General features: G+C 41.9%; 1 protein-coding gene across 1 annotated transcript in view; it reads left to right on the top strand.

Annotated features, from left to right (window-relative positions):
- The window catches only part of fut8b (fucosyltransferase 8b (alpha (1,6) fucosyltransferase)), a 95,473-nt gene that overhangs the window by 30,508 nt on the left and 44,444 nt on the right, over positions 1 to 20,521 (top strand). The window contains exon 2 of the mRNA XM_080883768.1: positions 19,232 to 19,830. Within this exon, the coding sequence (XP_080739894.1) occupies positions 19,628 to 19,830 (203 nt within the window). The 5' untranslated portion in view covers positions 19,232 to 19,627. The remainder of the gene's footprint in view (positions 1 to 19,231; positions 19,831 to 20,521) is intronic.

The following is a 20,521-nucleotide window of genomic DNA, read 5'->3' as shown; positions in this document are numbered from 1 at the left end:
TCCACCCAGATCAAGCTGGATATGAAGGCTACATCTATAAAAATAGAAAACCAAGACTTTCAAAGGTTGATTCCAACCCTGGTAATTAAAATGATATATAAACAAAGTCATTCTTACCAGCTGCCTTTGTCTTGATGGCTAATCAAGATAAAAGTGTTAAAGACATTCATTTATTTTCTGAGTGATCTTATGCCTCAGTAAAGCTGGAACTCACTACGATGTAGTAACAGTATCTTTTACAAGAGTTTAACTTTAAATATAATAGCAAGTCCTTCATTAAAATGTTGCATAGCCAAACTTCAATGTATCACAGGTGGAGGAAATTGGATCTAATTATTCTTGTTTCTTTTCTGACTCCAGGCAGTTCTCTCTATTGCAATTTTAAATGAAAAGCTACAGATTCAAAGCCAGATTGAAGTATATGTGAATTATTGAACTACAGTTAGCATAATGAATTGTACTTGTATGTAAATTGGTGTGGGTGCACATAATTACATCAACTTGTAAGTTGTAATGCTTTTTAATAAAATAGCCTTGAATATGATGCACATTTTGTGAAGCCCCTTTTGCATTGGCCAAAAAATAAGTTAAAAAAATCTAAAAGTATATTCTTGTTGTTTTAAAAAAAGATTAAAACACTTCCAATACTGCATATTCCAGTATAACCCTATCACAAATTACAGCCTGTGAAATTATAATAATAAACTGTAACACGGTTAACAAAAAGTGCCTTAAAGGCTTCACAAAAGTACAATTTGTATTCCAGAACTGTTGCATGGGATTTCATTAGAATTTGCAGATCTCATGGTATATATTTTTTCTCGTTTGGAGACAAGCACCTTCCAAAGAACATAGAACATATTCAGTACAGTGACAGTGTTTCAAGGATTAGTATGGCAAATTTGCATGACTAAGTTAGGTAACATTAGTCGTATTAATTTGAAACGGCGAGGGACTTTCTTGGCTGAGTGAAAATAAGATATTGAGCTGAGTCGATGAAATGTCAACAGAAATGCAGCCAAAGTACAGCCTACATCAGTTTGGACACAAAGCTGAAAATTAATAAAAACAGGTGTCAAACAAGCAGTGGGCTGCGGATTTAGATGTATTTTACAAGCCATTAATAAGCATATTCCACGCCTCCATCGCCCATTACTAAAACTGACTGCCAACTATTAGAAAATGCTGCTTATACCACAAGTTTTTTTGCATTTAATGAAGCCTAATTTGCTTGTGTGCATGGTTGGTATAATTTCTCTCAAAGTCCTGCTTTTCCCAATGACACACACCTCTATCTCTAAAAGAGTCGCTGGAATCAAATCAAATGAAGTCAAACGCATTTCAAACGCCCCCACCCCTTTTGAGGAACTCCCCATGTCTCTGGCACCTGCGTAAATATGAAAGTGTGTAAACATCCAGCTGAGCGCACGTGAGAGTTACGCAGAGCACATGCACAGACTCGAACGCAAGCATCGCTACATAAAGATAATTCAAAGCAATGGCATGTCACAGGTTGTGTACATAATGTTCCTTCCTCACTCCCCCGGTAGTCCCACAGTGCCTAGTTGAAAGGACCTGTAACCCAGCGTGTACAACTTTTTTCTTTCTCCCCCAGGAGACAGCCTATAATGAGAAGGCACCATTATGGGTCCAGCAGGAGCCCGTGCCTCTGTGCCGCTGCTACTACCACAGTTACCCATGAGGTCTTTTTCTTTGTTAGTTAAGGGAAAGAGCAGCCGCAGACGTCCCCCGCTCTCTGCTTGTTAGCCAGCAGTAATGACTAGGCTGTGGGGAGCCAGGCAACCAGGCCAAGACGCTGGCAGCCCGTTCCCCTCTGCTGGCCCTCAGCTCACCGACAGGAAGGGGAACAGAAGCAGACACCACAGAGGACACACTGGGAGGATCAGATCCGACAGACTGAGGAGGAAAGGAGGAGTGTAGAGGGGAGGAGAGTTCTACCTCCGGACAGACCGAGACCAAACTAGACCATTACCGACACACACACAAGTACGCGGGATCTAACTATCACACTGCCAGTTCATAGACCTGGGATTATATCTGTGCTAGCTGTGCAAGATCAATGTGCACTTTGTACAGAATGTGCCTCGTAGGTTTATGTGATTCTCCAGGATCGTGTATTCACAGAGATATGATTAGAATTTCTAAGCCGTGTGGTTGTTTGAATTGGAGAACTTTGTAATAGGCAACATCTTTGCTCAGGGTTTTCCAGCACAATCAAATAAGATTTGCTTTTATCTCAGATACAAAATACAATAAAAACAAAGTGTGCCTGTGGTGTTTTAGCACATGAAAGCAATTTGAAAATACATTTCACAGTTGAGTTATTTCTGTGATCTTACATGTAGCAGTTTCCACATTTTTATTTATAAATGATCTATACGCAGTCGCATCGCAGCGTGCCGTCGAAGATGGATATCACGTAAGACCGGATCAATAATCCAGAGGGCGAGTCATCTGGATTACAAGGCAATATAGTGGCAGTAACACGGAAAAGACTGTTTGTCACCATGGCCGCTGAAGGTTACCCGGAAAATCAATGTGAATAATCCACATGTATGTCATGTAGCAATAAATATGTGGAGACAATATATATTTTAATGCACTCCAAGGACCTATTAACAATGAGGGACAGAAGCTGAAGGATTTAAATTCAATTCGATTACCAGTATTTTGGTTCGCAGAGCTGAAGATGAAACCGCTGATGCTGCCTGAGGGGTGGATTAGCTGTTTAGGAAGGATTTTGATGCTCGGCGTCGATAGTTTGCGGCGGGGAAGTAGTGAAAAGCCGGGGCAGGAGATCTTAAAGACGTACACCAGCAAGATGCGTTTTACCACAGAAGATGGCATTTCACCAGTATGTGCCTCAGCTTTGTCTCCATCTCTTTATGTGAACTGCAGATCGAATGCAACATTGTGTAAAGACTCACAAACAACATCTGCAGCAGTGGCAACCGTGCACTCCCTCAGTGCCTCGTTTTCCTGCCAAGACCGCCTTTGTTCCCTCTCATCTGCTCAGGCCATCATCCCTTTCTCTCCCTTCCTTGCTGTTTTCTGTCAGTGCCTTCGGGAAGACCCATCTTTCATGTGAACTGTTGACTTAGCACGGGCTCGGCCAGTCCTGCACCGTGGATTCACTTGAATGGAACTGAGCTGAGCTGACTGCAGTGCTGAAACACAATAGGCAGTGCATTATTGATTGTGTTTGTGATCTAACCTCGGTGCTTGGGAGTACCCCCACCTCCCCCTTTCCCTCCTACTCCTCCCTACCTATGCATAATTTCTGCAGCAAAACAGAATTTTTTCCCTCCCCCCCACTCTAATGAAAACTTGGGTGAACTATAAGAGATTTCCAATAACTCTTGATTCGGCATTTAAGTGCATCTCCTTCTGTTTACCCACTGGTGGAATCTAGCTCTGGGCCTGTCAGAGGTCAGCATGGCAGACGGGGAGAAATGTAGAGAAAGCCTGTACAAGAGCAAAACGGGAGAGCTCTGTTATAAATAGATGTCATCAATCAGGGGAATGTCCTTCATTTGGCATGCGTCAGTCCTGGAGGGAGAAATGCATATTCAGTCTTGAACAATGACTGTCAGTCACACTGCTTTGCCTAGACACATGACAGCTGTGCACAGTAGCTTGTTACACACTCAGGAAATAGGCGCTGCAAGCAAGTAGTGGGGTAAAAGCTCAATCATTCCCCAAGGGAACTAAATAAGCAACAAAATATTATCCTCCCCAGAGGACGATTGATGGACTTTCCTGTTGTCTAGACTCGATTCAGCATTGATGTTTAAGACAGCTGACTCGATGCGCAGGAAAGATTACATATTCTGTGTAATGTTGCCATCATGTCTGATGTGCAACATGGCCGTCTTGTAGAATCCCAGAACGTCACCAAGGAGAACGTGACATTTTCCCTGCGGGTTCTCCCCGACTGATCCTCGCAACTGTAAAGGGTGCGGTATGTTGTTGCCGTGTTATTGAAACAAGGGATGCAGCTGCTCCCAGTTGGATCACAGTGTTCCGCCAGCAGTGGAAGAACTGTTTAGTCTCTCCCTTCACTTCCAGATTTTACAAAGTCACGTTGTGTAAACTCCTGCTCTGGCTTTACGGAGTACTAATAAGGTCTCAGTGGTGCCTTCCCTGGATAGAAAACGCATACTTCGGTTTTTGCAGGAACGCATTCATTAATTTCTTTATTTTCCTGTGGAAGAGACGGTAGTAAGAGTTGAGTTGAACAGTGCAGCGTTAGCACTGCTTGGCACGTCGAGTTGTTTTCACCTGCTGTTAATGTAATCTGAGCAACAGGTTCTGCTTAGTAGAGAGGAGAAAAGTAGTGACTGTTTTCTCAGGACTTGTTAATATGGGTCAAGGTAGACTGCATGCCGGTGTTTCCTTTTAGTATTTAGCAAACAGCATTCCCTAGAGCTGCTTTTTTTTTTTCTTTTTTTTTCAAATGGACTCATGTAACTTTTTTTTATTGTCCTCTGGAGGAACGTAGAGTTGAACCATTTAGGGCCAAGCATGAATAAATACACTGAAAAGGCCTCTGGTTATGAAAGACCACAGAGGGAATGTTTGCTCTGTAGCCTGTAATTGTCAGTTTCATTACACTAACAACCAATTCAGGCAAGTCAAGGCTGAATGTAGTGAATGTGATTAGTGTCTCCACTAAAGCAGAAACACTTCTGTGTGATGATAGGATTGTTTTACTACAATACCAGAATAAACTCCTGTCGAACCAAGCGAAGGAAATCATGCCAGCCGTGCTACCTATAAATCGCACAGACCTTCCACTTATGGTCCACACATGGAAACTGTTACACAGTCTATACATTTAAGTACAAAAGACCTACAAACAACTCACATCAAGTAGAAGGAGCATCCGAGCGGAAGCTGATGGGCAAAGCAGACAAACACAGTGCCAGACGTAGAGCCCGAGTGGAAGAGACAGAGGAGAAGTGAGGCGGACGAACGAGTACGGACCCGAAGCAGAAAACGCAACCTGACGGAGACGAGGAGCTCTGTCAATATGGCTTGTGTGGTGACACATGCGTGCCACTGCGGTGAAAGGACACAAAAAAGGCAAGAAGCTTAAAAAAAACATGGAAGCAGAAGGACAGAGTGATGTTAAACATAGGCTGCAACGTGCAAAAATCAGATATTCACTTAAAAAATTGTTCTCCGCGTGTCACAGATTCTACAAATTCCTGCCTAATCAACAGCCGAACTCGTTAATATCCAAAACCTCTCAATCCAAACACTGCTAAGTATTTTCTCGTCATTAAAAGAGGGTAAGAGTACTTTAACATTTTCAAACAACCCTCACCCAAAGCCAAGCAATTAAATGGGAAAACTCAGTGTAAGCTTACCCAAGTCTGCTCCAGGCAGGTCCCGCTTGGTTTGGGTTTAAATGTCAAGCTCTAACAAAAATCTGTAAAGATGAGGAAGAGGAAATGGAGTTAAAAGGAAACCAGCGAACAGAATAAAGCAAAAGGGAGTGAAGCGGGCAGTTGAAAGGGGGACAGTAGCACACCTGCAAAGAAGCAGTCAGGCAGGGGTAAGTCACAAAAACACCCAATCTCAGCTTGTCAATTATTAATTTTGGAGTCTGCTTTAGCATTTATTCATGCTGGCTTCCAGTCCATCACAGGGCCGATCCAGACAGGCCGATTCATGCAGTTGTTGGCAAATTTGAATTTTCATTTCATCTCACATGCGTGTCTTTGGAGAGCAGCAGGCAACCATCGAAGCTGTGAGAAACTCGGAAAGCGAACACGGAGGGTGAAGTCCTGACTATTCAGTTTGAATATCTGACAGATACGGTGTAATAAATTTAGGGAAGGGCGTTTCAATCCTGTCCCTTCCACACAAACACACCCGCAAGCAGAGAGACCTGTTCATGTTCAGTGCTTTTTGTTTTGTTTTGTTTTTCTTCTTTAATAGCATGGTGTTTAGCAACGTATCAGAAATAATTCGAACTTTTTTAAACTCAGAAACAGAACTTTAGAATCGAGAGTGTGTCCTGGATCAAGGTGGTTAGCACCTAATTTCCTAATTAACCTAACTTCACACAGAACACCCAGGACACCAATTTATAGAACCACCTCGTTATTTTTGGGGGTCTGTATATATTTTTTTTATTTGAAAGTGGTTGGTATCATCTATTTACATTGTTGCCACCTTCTGGCAGTTGTACCACCAGGCACTGGTAAAAACAACAGAAAGAAGAATATTTTAAGACGAGAAATAGTTGCGTGACCCATCCTTTATTAAAATCCATAAATCTCTAATGCAGGACTATTTAAAGTGGATTCCAGTCCAGACTTCATAATAAAGTCTTTTGTTTTAAAGGGAAGACAGGAGACTATAATAAGCTATAAAGTTCTTCTTTTTTTTTTCTAGGCTAAATGCCTGAATTTAAAAGGTAAACTTTGCTATATAAGCATGTCACATGTTACTGGTGATATGTCTTTTTTGCATTGTAGAGGATTTAAGGTCAAAGAGCAAAGTAGCTAAGAGGTGAAGACGAGAGGATGGAGGTAATGTAGCGGAGAGCGATGAATCTGTGGGAGCTATGTGTTACTGCTGTTTATAGAACTTCTTCTCTGTATTAGTCAGGACTCGGGCCCCTCGGGGAACATTTTTCATCTCTCCCTCTGTCTTGAGTCTACCACCGCCATCTTTCTTCTGATTACCACCTCCATGGATTCCTCTTTTCGTACCACACTCATTTTTATTTTCCCTCTTTGTCTTTCAATACAACTTTTTTTTTTCTTTAAATCTTGGTGTTCTTGCTGTCTGGGCATTCTTGTGCTGTTTACTTTCCCTCTTCTTTATTCTCAGTATTCCTCATCTGTTGTTGCCTAGATCTCGCTGTCTTTTTTTAAATTTATTTTTTATTTTTTTTAGCCAAAGCTCTTCGTTTTCTTGCTTTATCATTCAAGCCTTGGCTTCAGAAAAGGGCACTTTGGCTTGTGGAAGGGGGAACCACATTTGCCCTGAGCCATATATATAATGGGAGTTAACCACTGACCGTAAATTCTGTTGCAGAGGATGAGTGAGGTAGGAAATGTGCAGCGGTTGGGCGCGCTGCTTATTGTGTTGAAAATGTAACTTATCGCACAAGAGACCGCCGAGGACCCTGTTCTCGTCAATCTAGGTTTTTATTGGAAGATTGCAATAGAAGACCAGAACAATTTTTCTCTCCCTCTCCCCCCTGTGGCTGGTGTCCCTTAACCACTGATTTCCAACCTCAAACACCTTCTTCCTCTGTCTGTTCTCGCTGCAGTGACATTTCTTATTTTCTCCCTTTACTTTCTTCCAGGTCTTGTTACGTGGGCTGGTCACACATAAGGTCATTTCATCATGATTTTGTCTTTCTTTTCTTTTTTTCTTCTGGTAGCAGATCAGAAAGACTGTTAAGAGTGTATAACTGAAGTCCTCCTTTTAGAGCACTTTTAAAACACCTTTTTTTCAACTATCAATTTAATTGTGACTTGATGGCAAGTTATAAGAAATGGCCCAGAGTGCGAGCCTGTCCACCCTGTCTCATTCCAAAGGTATGATTGTATTCTGGGAAAAAATCCATATCTGGTAGATACGGACATATCATATTATGCATCGCTGCATATTCCGATGATAAAAATCAGGCAGTTGAGGACAGTGTAACTGTAGCTATGCACTCACTGTCGCTCTCTGTGTCCTCTTTATTCCTCCTTCTCACCTTTCCTCTCTGGCCAAAGATTTTCTTCTATTATCCCCAGTTTTTTGTTTTTTTTTTTCCCCCCTCCACTCGCCTTTCTCCTGTGTATTCTGCCACTCATTAGACCACTTTGAAGTGACCGAATGAAGGTTGGCACCCTCTATATGGGGTCACTGCAGGCTCAGCCACCCTCCCTCACTGCCCCCATCACTTTAGCTCGTCCCCGGCACCCCAGGCTGTGAAAGGTCAGCCGTCATTGGGACTCATTATGAGTAACAGAAACTAGAACGGACAGTAGCTGTGTGTGTGGGTACCGGCAGCAGTATAGATCATGGTGGAGGTAAAGCACAGACCTTGAGCTTGTGCTTTTTTTGCTGCTCATAAATAATGATGGTCATTATGCAAACCACTTAATTGTGGTATTCATAAAGTAAACAATCCATTTGTAGTTTCCCCTAATAAACACACACACTGAAACTTAATGCCCTTTATGCACCAACCATGATGTATATAGCTGCATGAGTGGCATTGATACTTGCTCTATCCCCGCCTTCTCTCAGACATATTCACAAATGCAATGCTGCAAAGCCAGTTCATCACCCTCACTGAAATGTTGAATTTACAATCATGTCCTTGACCACGTCTGGACCCCGAGATCCACCTTCAGTCGTCAGGAGACAGATTGGGTTGGCAGGCAGAGCACCCGCCCAGTTTCATTTGGGCATAAAACGTCATAAAACACAGGACTGATTGGTGGATTTTTACGGCTAATCATATGTCCCTGTGTCCCAATTAAAAGCCTGTTTGTATAAACCTCTGGCATAAACAAGCCTTAGCCCACCCACACCCCATGAGGGCATGGGGTGTGGGTGTTTGAGAAGTCATGTTTGTGGGTACCTATCTTTTGTCACTATGTGAGCACCTGTGCATGTGTGAATGCGTGTGCTCGTGTATCCTGCTGTCAGCGAATTCTCCATAGAGATAACCTTGAAGGAGAGGCTGTGTGCTGAGCTCTGATACTGAATGCCAAGCTGCAGTGGGCTCAGTGGTTGTGTGGCTAGAACTTCTCTGAGACATTTAGCCACTTCTCTGAGATTTAATCCCAAACTTGCAATGAAGTGGGCTGCCAGAAGTGGTCTTGCTGCCTCCAAGTTATCATCAAAGCCCCTTTCAGACATATGCTGTGTTCCATGTTGGTTTTGTGTCATATAGTGTTTATATCTAAAGGATATATGGTTTGGTTTGGTTTGGTTTGGTTTGTAAAGACCTGTTTTAAACCCGTGGACTTAGTAGTTTAGACTTGGAGTCAACTGCCTGAATAAGCACCCTGGACCTAATATCCCATACAAATTTGCAAATTACTGTCAATGTGGCTCAAGTGTGAATGTATGCAGTCACATTTACAACACTCTCAAGAATTGGGCTCTTTCCAGTAACCTGGAAATGTAAAAAAACTAGAATGTTTTTACGCATACGCATCAACCATTAGGGTTTCCATTCTATGCTATTAGCATGCTGTAACTGTAATGAATGAGTTTAACGGTGAGGTGGTGTTTTTTGGATGCTGGCAGTGGGGAACTATAATCACCAACAGGTGTAGCAAGAGCTGTACTTATATATCTCAGCCACTTAGGCAATGTTTTATGGCTTCAGGTCCACCATACATTATTCCTGTGAAGACTTTATTATTTCGTCTTTGTGCTTTCAGCCTTTTTGATTAAACAAATTAAGTTGGTCTGGTTTTAGTAATGCTTGTTATTTGCTTTGTGTTCACAAAGTTTAGACCGAATCTTTGCTCCCGTGAGACCTGTTTAAGAAGATGATACACTATGCGTCACTATAAACTAAAAGTATAAAGCTCCTCAAACTAGACATTAACATATGTTCCAGCAAAAATACTTGGCAACAATAAAGTAAATAATATCCACCCTGTAGCGCAGTTGCTTGCTATGCCCAGTTTGAATTTAAGCCTTGATAATCAGCATCTTGGCCAGCAAAATAACAAACTGGAGAGTGGTAAATGGCAGAAGACAATTTTTTATTTTCTTTTTTTCACCCAGATTTTGTATGGAGTCATTGTATTTGGTGACCCTTGGTTCTATGATGTTACTGTACTGTTATCTCTAAGACATCAGAGATCATAAATCAAACCTGTCATATGATAGGTGGCTGGATAGTAGATGTTATATTGTATTATAAAATTTTATAAAACTAAAATATTAAATTATATGAAATACTTCTTGTTCAGATATTTCAGTATATCTTGATAATCTCCCAAGCACACTTACCAGCTGCTTTATTCAGTCCACCTTGGTGATACTGGGTTGGATCCCCCTATTTGCCTTCAGAACTGCATTAATTCTTCATGGCACAGATTCAACAAGCTGTTGGAAACATTCCTCAGAGATTTTGATACATATTCCCGTGATAGCATCACATAGTTGCCTTAGATTTGTTGGCTTCATATCCATGATACAAATCATCTGTCCCACCACATACCTAAAGTGCACGTTTGCACGGAGATCTGGTGACTGTGGATGCCATTTGAGTACAGGGAACACACTGTCATGTTCAGGAAACCACTTTTAAAAGATCCGAGCTTTGTGACATGGTGTGCCGTCTTGCTTAAAGCAGTCATCGCAAGATGGGTACACTGTGGTCATAAGGGGATAGGCATTGTCAACAACAATATTCAGATAGGCTGCGGTGTGTAAACAATGCTCAGTTGGTACCAGAGGGTCCAAAGTGTGCCAAGGACACCAATACACCATCACCTGAACTGTTGATACAAGGCAGACGGGGCAATGTTTTCATGTTTTTACACCAATTTTTGGCCTGAACTTCACAGTAGATATCAAGATTTATCAGACCGCACAATGTTTTTTGGGTTTTTTTGTTTTTGCAATTTTCTGTTGTTAGTGGTACCCGTCAGTTTCCAATTCTTAACTGAAAGGAGTACCACACTGGGTGGTGTGGTCTTCTGCTGTTGGAGCCCATCTGTTTCGGGGTTCAAATTCAGAAATGATCTTCTCCACACCATTGTTGTAATAAGTGGTGCAGCAAGAGCCGCACTTGTATATCTCATCCATTACGGCTTTACTTGCGCAATGTTTTATGACTTCAGGTCCACCATAGATTATTCCTGCGAAGACTTTATTTTGTCGTTGTGCTTTTAGCTTTTTGTTGTAATAAGTGGCTGTATGAGTTACTGTCACCTTCCTATCAATTAGAAAAATCGTGGCCATTTCCTGACTACTGACATCATCCAGAGAACTGCCGCTCATTGGATATCATGTCGTTTTCTAACCATTTTCTATTTCTATAGAGCAAAAAAATGGTTTGAAATACTCAGACCACCTGTCTGCCACGCTGAAAATCATATAAATCACCTTTCTTCCCATTCCAATACTTTGTTTGAACTTAAGCAGGTTTTCTTGACCAGATCTACGTGCATAAATGCATTGGTTTGCTGCCAGCACCCCCCCCCCCCTTTTTTTTCTTTTTCTTTTTTAAAGCTACCGTGTTTCCTGCATGCAACTGCAGAAATTAAACTCTGTATTGAAATGATCTCAGTGTATAATGCATTAGCTATGGGCTTTTCATGTATATAAAATGCATTACATTCATTTGCACATCATGCCCTTTCATCTTGCCAGTTCACCATCTAGCCGTTATTCTCCTCTTTCCCCACGCCAAGCTTTCACCCTGCCTTTTAGCTTAAGTTAATGGACTCCTGCATAGGGCTGGGCCATATTATACCGTTCACGGTAATACCGGTATAATGTTAGGCAACGATAGGAAAATGAAATATCGCGATAGAATATGAGTAAAACGCGCATGCCTTTGTTTTCATACGCACATGGCCGATTGTTGAGTGAAACAGATGAACCAGAATTGGTTTGTAAAAATGGTGCAACTTCAGTGATGTGGAACTGGTTTGGTGTTTGTCCGTCAGATACACAACAAAGCACATTTTTTTGCAGAACATGCAAGCGGCCGTCGTTATTGTTGTATTTGTCGGACTAAGATGCTCTTAAATCTGGGAGTAATCTGGGTCCTAAACTCAGTACGCTTCAGGTCAAACAAACACTGCAGCATCACTGAGAGTTAACTGTCTAAATTCTTTCATCTTTAATAAAACGATCAGCATTGCTGCTTTACCAGGTGTAACAATTCAGTTTAACTTCCAGGCATCCATGAAAACAAAATTTATTACATTTAACGGAGTTAGAAGTTAGCAGGAAGCTAGCGGAAGTTAGCTCGCTAGTTTCGCTAGTTACCTAAGCATGATATAGCATGTTCTGACTGAGAGATTTCTGAAAAAATTCAAACGTACAGCTCTGCTATCACTTCCAACATAAATGAAGGCAGGAAACTAAACAGCAGTGACGTTTGTAGGGTTACTGAAGTTGGGCTAGCTGGTATATAATGATGTGCTACGTGATCGCTAGCGACACAGCTATGTTAGCATAACATAAACAGTGAAGCTGGAGGATGAACACTAAGGTTCCTCATGGTTAGAGACAAATGCAATCGCATGGCAGGATGCTGTAAACGGACCAAACGTCAGTCAGGAGAACAACTGAGATAATCCATCCACAATACAAGGCTAGTCATTAATATACTGCAACAACATGGGAATAGAGCAGCTGCCAGAGAATTCAACATCAATGAATCAATGGTACAGAAGTGGAGGAAGCAAGAAGAATGAGTTTAATAAAGTTTGATTTATCTAACTGCTTTGTTTAGCTCAATGTGCCTTATGGTCCAAAAAATACGTACTGCACACTACAGTTTAATGTTGCAAAGCACCTCTTTTTAACTTCAGTGGATATTATACATGGTTATGCTCAGGATATGTCAGCCCATTTCTACTGGAAATGCCTTTTGGTTAAACTTTCAGCAAGGAATTTGCATTTGCACTGTTACATTTTTATAAAGCTTTAATGTACATAAAAACCAGCTTCTTGTTTAAGTGAAAATTAATGGAAGGTTGTCTTTTTGCGCTAGTAATGTTGTGGAGTTGTATTTTGTCTCGCATCAATTATATCGTCAGTTATATCGTTATCGCAAATTTTCAAATGTATATCGTGATAAATATTTTTGGCCATATCGCCCTGCTCTACTCCTGCACATTCTGCTTAGAAATGTTGTAAAGTAAACAGCAGCTCATGAAATATTCACCGCTCTCCTCTGTGTGGAGGTGTGTGTCTGCGTGTGCAGTCGGCTGTACTAAGCCGTGCGACTCCCACACACCCACTCAGAGTCACACGCATGCATATGAAACACAAGGGGCACCCCAAAAAGCTAAGGGTGTCTCCGTATCCTGGCTCTGAGCCAGCAGAGAAACGAGTGGGAGCACTATGGCGTTGAATGACTCATACATTTGCTGATATTCATACTGGCGGGGGGAAAAAAAGTCACACTCAAAATTCAATCTCAATATTTAGTTGCAAATGGCTGAAAACAGGAGGACAAACATTTCAGGTTAGGATACTCTATCCAGTCGTTAAGTGATCACGTGACGAATCCTACTTCTGGGCCTAAAGTAGTCTGCGTTTAATATGACTTTTGTGTTGTTAACATGTTTAATGTTTTTCTTCTATTTAATCTCAAAAAGCTCCTAAAACAGTCAGTGATCACTGTTGACCTCCCTCGGCTTTTATTACCGCTAATCATTTATTTAAGCTCAGTTTTTAAAACCTTAGGATGTAACTACAGCCCAGCCCATGCAGCAGTATATAAATGACTAACCTCGTATTGTGGATGGATTATCTCAGTTGTTCTCCTGGCTGAAGTTTGGTCCTTTTACAGCATCCTGCCATGCGATTACATTTGTTCCTGACCACCAAGAACACTCACGTTAACTTTTATCGAGTGGAAAAAATGTTAGCTTGTTTATATTATGCTAACATAGCTGTGTCGCTAGCGGTCACGTAGCACATCATTATATACCAGCTAGCCCAACTTCAGTAACCCTACAAACGTCACTGCTGTTTAGTTTTCTGTCTTCATTTATGCTGGAAGTGATAACAGAGCTGTACGTTTTAATTTGTTTCCAAAACCCCGCAGTCAGGACATGCTATATTGTATTTAGATAGAAGCTAGCGAGCTAACTCCCTGCTAACTTCTAACTCCGTTAAATGTCATAAATTCCGTTTTCATGGATGCCTGGATGTTAAACTCAATTGTTACACCTGGTAGAGCAGAACGCTGATCATTTTATTAAAGATGAAAGACTTTAGACAGTTTTTCAACTCTCAGTAATGCCATAGTGATCGTTTGATATATGGACCTGCAGCGGAGTTTAGGCCCAGACGCGGCTAGTGACGTCAGACTTAACGACTGGATTGTATGTTATTCATAATCCTGAACCATGCTATTTCAACTGTTGCTGTTTCATTTTGGATCCTTTTTTAAGTAGGAAGGCACCAGTTTTTAAAATTCTGGCCCGATAATGTTTTTTAAATAACAGTTTGGCTGGTAGTTAGAGTTCCTTTTAAATAAGTTTGCATGTTGAATGGAATGGTGGGTGAAGCTCTTGTTACTCTCTCAAGTCTGACATTGAGACACCAAGGGTTTTATCTCCCACTTTGAGAATGAAGAACAAGGGACACAGTCTGTTCTAATGACAGAGCAGGGTTGTGAGCACACTGAATAATTCCTGGATAAGCACCAGCCAAAGATAAATGTCATTGTTTGGCACTGTGATATTAGCAGACATTAATGGTAGTCTGATAAATACCATTCCCTGATTCTTTTACTCATTTTACATTTGATGTATTTATACAATACTTAAAATGTGTCAACCCTACGACTCCACTACATATATCGTCCTTCCCATGTAAACAGGAAGCCTAAGGAATCAAAGGTCGCTGGACTACACCTCAACACCAGCTGACAAAATAATCAGAAAGGCTGCTCTACAGCGTTTGGAAGGAAACCATAAGAAACCAGTGCAGCTTTGTGCTTTTCTTTATTTATTTTTTAAAAGGCTGCTTCTCCAACAACAGCTTGTTCACTTGCTGGAGGATAAATAATGGTTAAAAATTGACGCCAGTGCTGCTACATCTGTGCCGTCCAAACACCAGCAAGAATGCCCCCTGCTTTGTGCTCGTAAGCTGATATGGAGAATCGCGTGTCTCCAACCGGCGATATGCTGGGATGGAAAATTCACAGTTCTGTTGAATACGTTGACAGTATCAGCAGAAAATACATCTTCTTTTCAATCATAGGTCACATTTAGATTCATCTGTCAAAGAGATATTTCTGCATCAGAGCTATGAATGTGTAAATGGCTTTTCCACTTTCATTTTTTTCCCCCCATCGGCATTCTTTCACTGCTGCTCTGCATTTGTTCCTTATCCTCTTCTACCTGTCTGTTTTCTAGACACATGCATCATATCTCCCTGCCACCGCGCTATAAACCACGGCACAAACACAATCTGCTATATGTCCTCCTCAGGGTTGCCCTAGCAACACACACCAATGCATCTCCTCCGCCAACAAAACGATAAGTTACTATCTATAGCCGTATAGGTGACTCTCTTAGAGTTGTCCTCGAAGTAGAGTGGTTGTGTTGGCGTAATAGAAGCCGTCCTTAGCAGAGCCGCATGCATAATTCAGTAGTGGACCTCATCCCGGCGCTTATTGTCTGGAGACCGGAGGCCGTTGATAAGAGATAACCTCTGCTGCAGCCTTAGTCACTCGGAAGAATCACCAGCAGGAGTGAAAACGGGTCAACTCTGCTGACCCCTCGGGCTTCTTTATGTTGCCACAGCACAGTGACATTTTGTGACAGGTCTGACAGTCCACCCTGCAGTGCCACATGTACCACACCAGCCTTGACCGTGAAGGGCATAGTGAGAGAATGATGATGTTTGAAACCCAAGGTCACAAGGAAGATTTGGAGCGTGTAGGTGGCGCAGACCAAGGTTCTGTTTATGAGCAGCACTTATTCCTTCCACTCATAAAATTGTAGGACTTCACATTCAGGCCGAAGCAGTCACGTATTTCATTTTGTCTGTAGTTGCTAAAACCTGACAACTCGGGGGGGGGTTCTACTGTACTTGGTGGGATAAGGAGGAGGGGTTTGGGGGAAGGAAGCGGAACAAAGAAGAGGCACGAAATGGCCAACTTCTCTAAAATCTCATTGTCAGCATGTCTGTCAACCAGTCCAGCTTAAAAATGATTGTGCCACAGTGGGGAACTTTCATTTATTTAACTGACTATTATAATTTCCATTATTTATGTACCCCCCATTTGACTCAAGGGCAGATGTGAGAGGTTTGCAAAAATGCAAAAATCTTCAGTGCTTGGCTCGAATCAGCTATATTTCTAGTAACATATTTCACTGACAGATCTTCATCAGTGGAATAAATTATATCAAAAGTATCATAGTAGAAAACATTTTCTCTTTAATCAGGCCACATTCTGCATATTGAATAGATGTCTCCTCATTCATTTAATTAGAAGAGTCATTGTATGTGATTCTCTTTTCCTTTGACATTTCATCACAGCCAAGGCTAAGCTGTAAGGCACAATGAAAAGGATTTGTTAAACCTTCCTCATTCATTTTATGGAGACATTGACAGGATTTGATAATTGTCATAATGTGCAGTTAGTAAAGATGGATTTAATATAAGGAGATAGAATTAACCAATAATCCTTTAGGTTTTCAACCTCTTAATGAGTATTTCTATTTTATGTTGTTTGTTTTGTTTTTTTGGTTTAACTGCAAGTGGTTGATCCAAGGTTGTGTTATTTAACATCTAGACACCTTGTGTTCTCAGTGACATGGCTGATTTTTCTCACTTTCAGCATTTAGAGAGCTTAATAACCTCATTGACATACTGAGATCTAGCCCATAAGTGAATGGATATTAGCTCACGAAAAAGTGGAGCTCACACTGAGGTGGGTTGCAAAGCAGCTTGCAGATATGGAGTGAGAGACAAGCTGTTAAATCATGCAGCATATCTGAGATTGCCAAGAAGAATAAATGAGCCATGGGCTGATCTGCCAGTAAAGTGGCTGAGCTTGACTTTGTGGCTTTCCATTACTAACTTTAGTCATTAGTGCAGAAGATTATTGTGCTTGGTTTTCATATATGATATACCGTGTACACTACACGGCCGTGCAGTAGACTGGTGACCCATCAAAGGTGCTCCTTGTCTGTCATCCTATGAGAGAACAAGGACAAGATTCCCTATTTGATCCCAAGAGGAGACAGAAATCCCTTTTGGAGCTGCATCAAGAAAGGCATCCAGTGTGGAAATCCACCAAATCATGTGACAACCCCCTTCTGAATAAGGGGGCAGCCGAAAGTAGCTTAAAGTGATAAAGAGGACTTGCACAGCATAACGTTTTCAGACTTAGTTTGTCTAGTACGAGTGACGATTTAGGGATAGGTCTGTTCCCCATAATTCAACGCGGTATTCTCTTCATTTGCCAGTCCCTGCTGATGAATAACCTTTTCTGTGAAGTCTCCACTTTATATCACACTTTCTCTGTCAAATATTTTTGATGCCTGGCTCAAGCCAGTACTGGTGACCTCTCAGACTTCAGAGGGCTTCATCCAGAGCCACAGAATAGCTTATACAGCTGTTTTTTGAAGTGCTGTTAGTGATTGTCATGAAGATGAATTTAATCATTTTTTTTTTATTTATTGTGTGTGTATATGTGTATTTTGTCCTTTTTTAGCGTTTCATTATCTTGACTGATACCAGTTCACTAGTTGGTGTCCCAGTAAGCCCATTTCCTTATGTTAATTTCCCCAAAGTTCTCTTATTATACCGGTTAAAATATTACTAGCTCAGCTTAACTCTTTTTTTTTTTTTTTTTTTTTTGTATAAGTAGAACCAATAGCTAGAAATTTTATCTCAGAATTTTCTCATATCCGATTTGGCAGCAGTTGCCTGTCTCATCCGGCAGTTTCGCATTTATCAGTTTTAGTCTGCTGCACACGAACCTCATTATATTCCCTCAAACACAGTGACAAGGGTTTATGCAGCCTGGCTTTTAGTAAAGTCCCAGTCGTGCATTAGCTGGTGGAGTGCTATCCTCTCGCACCTCTTATTTTCCATAATAAAACACAGCTCAGCAAATCTGTGTGCCGCATGCATAAAGGAGAGCCACCCTTGTGTCAGCCCAGGTTAGTCACAAAAGGAGCACCGGCAAAGAAGGAATGTCTGCTCAGATTTTAATAATCCCACATCATTTGGTGAGGAATGAAGATGAATTGTTTGCAGCTCGTTGTTTCAGAGATCTCAGCTGTTGCATTCTGGGCAGTTTGCGCCACTGAAGCATGAACAGCTTCTATAGCACTGCAACATGGCACCATTAGTGGCCTACATATCAGCTATGCTGCTAATGGCATACATGGTTAGTTACTCTTAACCTACTTCCATGCTGCCAGGCGAACTCCAGCAGGAACGTTTTCTTCTATCTTGAAAAGCTCAGAACAAGAAACACCAGAGACATCGTGACGTTGTCAATCAACCCCATCCCACCAGCTCCGCTCACATAAAGACTAAGATGCTTGGCATTACTCCAGCACACTCAGTACAGTCAGAGATGTTAGCGTACACACACATTCACTTGGATGAACTGTACACGCACGCGTATCTGCCAGTCTTCATCCCATCACAGGACTAGTCTCTGTTGCGTGGCAGGGCTTTGTTGGGGAGTTGACAGCGAAGGTTGCTTCATAAACCCGGCGCGCGTCCATCAAAATCTCCCCCGCTGCTTTGAGAATGAAGGGAAGTGATGATCCAGGGATTTTTTTTTTTTCTCTGCCCTATTAACTCACTGTATCACCTTGGCAGTGTTGTATTCTGTCACCAAGGCTACCAGGATGGCAGGGGGACACTTGGGAAGAAGAATGGTCAGTCTTCCGCAAAAAAATAAAAAATAATAGTCTTCCACACAAAAATAAATAGTTAAATGTCGGATTTAGTTGTGCTTTAACTAAGATCGAGGAAGAGCGTGTTTGAAGGGCGGTTGTAGGTGAATTAGTGGTTGTGTCCGGTTCGTGAAATAAAAATGTCTTCGCATAGAGGCTTCTGTGTGTCGACTTCGTGCATGTTGAGGAAGTGACTGCTGACAGACTGGAATATGTGTGCGTCCCTGTCCTGCCTCGACAGCAGTGCAGCATAGCTCAGGGATTGCACATCGCTACGTATATGCAAATTGCAGTGTCACACTGATCAATCCTGTAGGCTGCTGAGACAGGGTTATGTCAGGACTAGTCAGCAGCATCTTGGCTGTCTGTCTGCCAGTCTGTTTGTCTGACCTGTTCCACACTGTTTCTGTATTGCACTCTTCTGTTGGATGCTTTGCTCTCCGCTTCTCCTCTTCAGGAATACTTCTGCCAAGTTGACCTACTTGGCAAACTATTCAGTGGCTGTAATTTGCTTCTGTTTCCCTATTAAGCACAGAATGTATTTGCAAATCAAAACTTTGTGCAACAAGTTTAACTAAGTCCAGTGTCTTTCTTTTATTCTACAGGATGCAACTTGAATAAAACATATCCTGTGGGAGTGGAAGGACACAGAAAGGTGGTGTTGGACGACCTTGTCAACAGGGATCTGGGTGGAGGAGAGAAGATACCAATCAGGCTGTGAAAACTCAGACTTTTGAGCATATTAGCCAATCATGCTTTAGCACAGAGGAGAGGCTGGTTTATTGGCGGAGAAGCACCCACTGTATTTTTACCAAACACTCCTTGGTCATAAACAGACACATTTCCCATCTGTCATTTCCCATACCTGCCGAGATGTCAATGCCACTGTGGCATTTGTGGTGACAGAGCACAAAGTGCGTGTGCGCATCCGGCTGGGAGGCCGGCGGGTCGGTGGGTGTACAGGCACACCTAGAGGCATTTTTGGGTCGCGTTGCTGAAACATGCGGCCCTGGGCGGGTTCATGGCGTTGGATTACCCTGGTGCTTTTGGCCTGGGGAACACTCCTCTTCTACATTGGTGGTCACTTGGTGAGGGACAGCGAGCATCCGGAGCGGTCCAGCCGGGAGCTCTCCAAGATCTTGGCCAAGTTGGAGCGACTCAAGCAGCAGAACGAGGACCTGCGGCGCATGGCCGAATCGCTCAGGTAAACTGCATGTTTACTTACTCGCATGCTACAATTAACCGTTAATATTTCTTTTCAGTTTAAGTCCCTTTACTTGCACATGAGTACTGGTTGTGTCTTTCTTGATTGAATTATTATCCACCGTCTTCTTTTTCCTTTTCTGAAGATGTTCTGTAGTATCAAAGCAAAGCTAGGGTAGAGTTTGTCATTTTGATCTGTATTTGTAGGTTTTTTTTAAAGTTTTTATTAATATCGATCTATTCCCAGAGTTTTGTTACTACTAAATCTAGAGATCAGATGTATTGCATCTCTTGCTTTGCCTCTTACGTAAACTTTTGAGTTGATAAAAGTTCTGTTGTGCAATGCTTCCTTCCTCCTGTCCAGCAATGAGCACACAGTCTAGATTCCTGGTGGCCCAATCAGTAGTTTTCCAAATGAATGAATGTGGCAATGAAATGATTGTTTCTTAACAATTTATGGAACTTTAAGCAGCATCTGTCTAAATCGGCATCTTGCGTCTGGCTTAAAGTTAAAATGCTTGAGTTGGGTTTTATCAGCTGATCAGTGTTCAGTTTCAAAGCTCATCACGGGTGTTGCAGATGCTGCCTGTGACAGACAGATGGATGGTCTGTCGCACACCTCAGCAGATTTTGTTGTGTCATTTTGGAAGACAATAGCACATTGTACGAGCCCATTAACCACACAGCGTCTT

This window comes from Rhamphochromis sp. 'chilingali', assembly GCF_963969265.1.
Source record: "Rhamphochromis sp. 'chilingali' genome assembly, chromosome: 5".
Taxonomy (NCBI): domain Eukaryota; kingdom Metazoa; phylum Chordata; class Actinopteri; order Cichliformes; family Cichlidae; genus Rhamphochromis; species Rhamphochromis sp. 'chilingali'.
The sequence above is the reverse complement of the archived record's forward strand: the minus strand, read 5'-3'. Positions and strand labels throughout refer to the sequence as shown.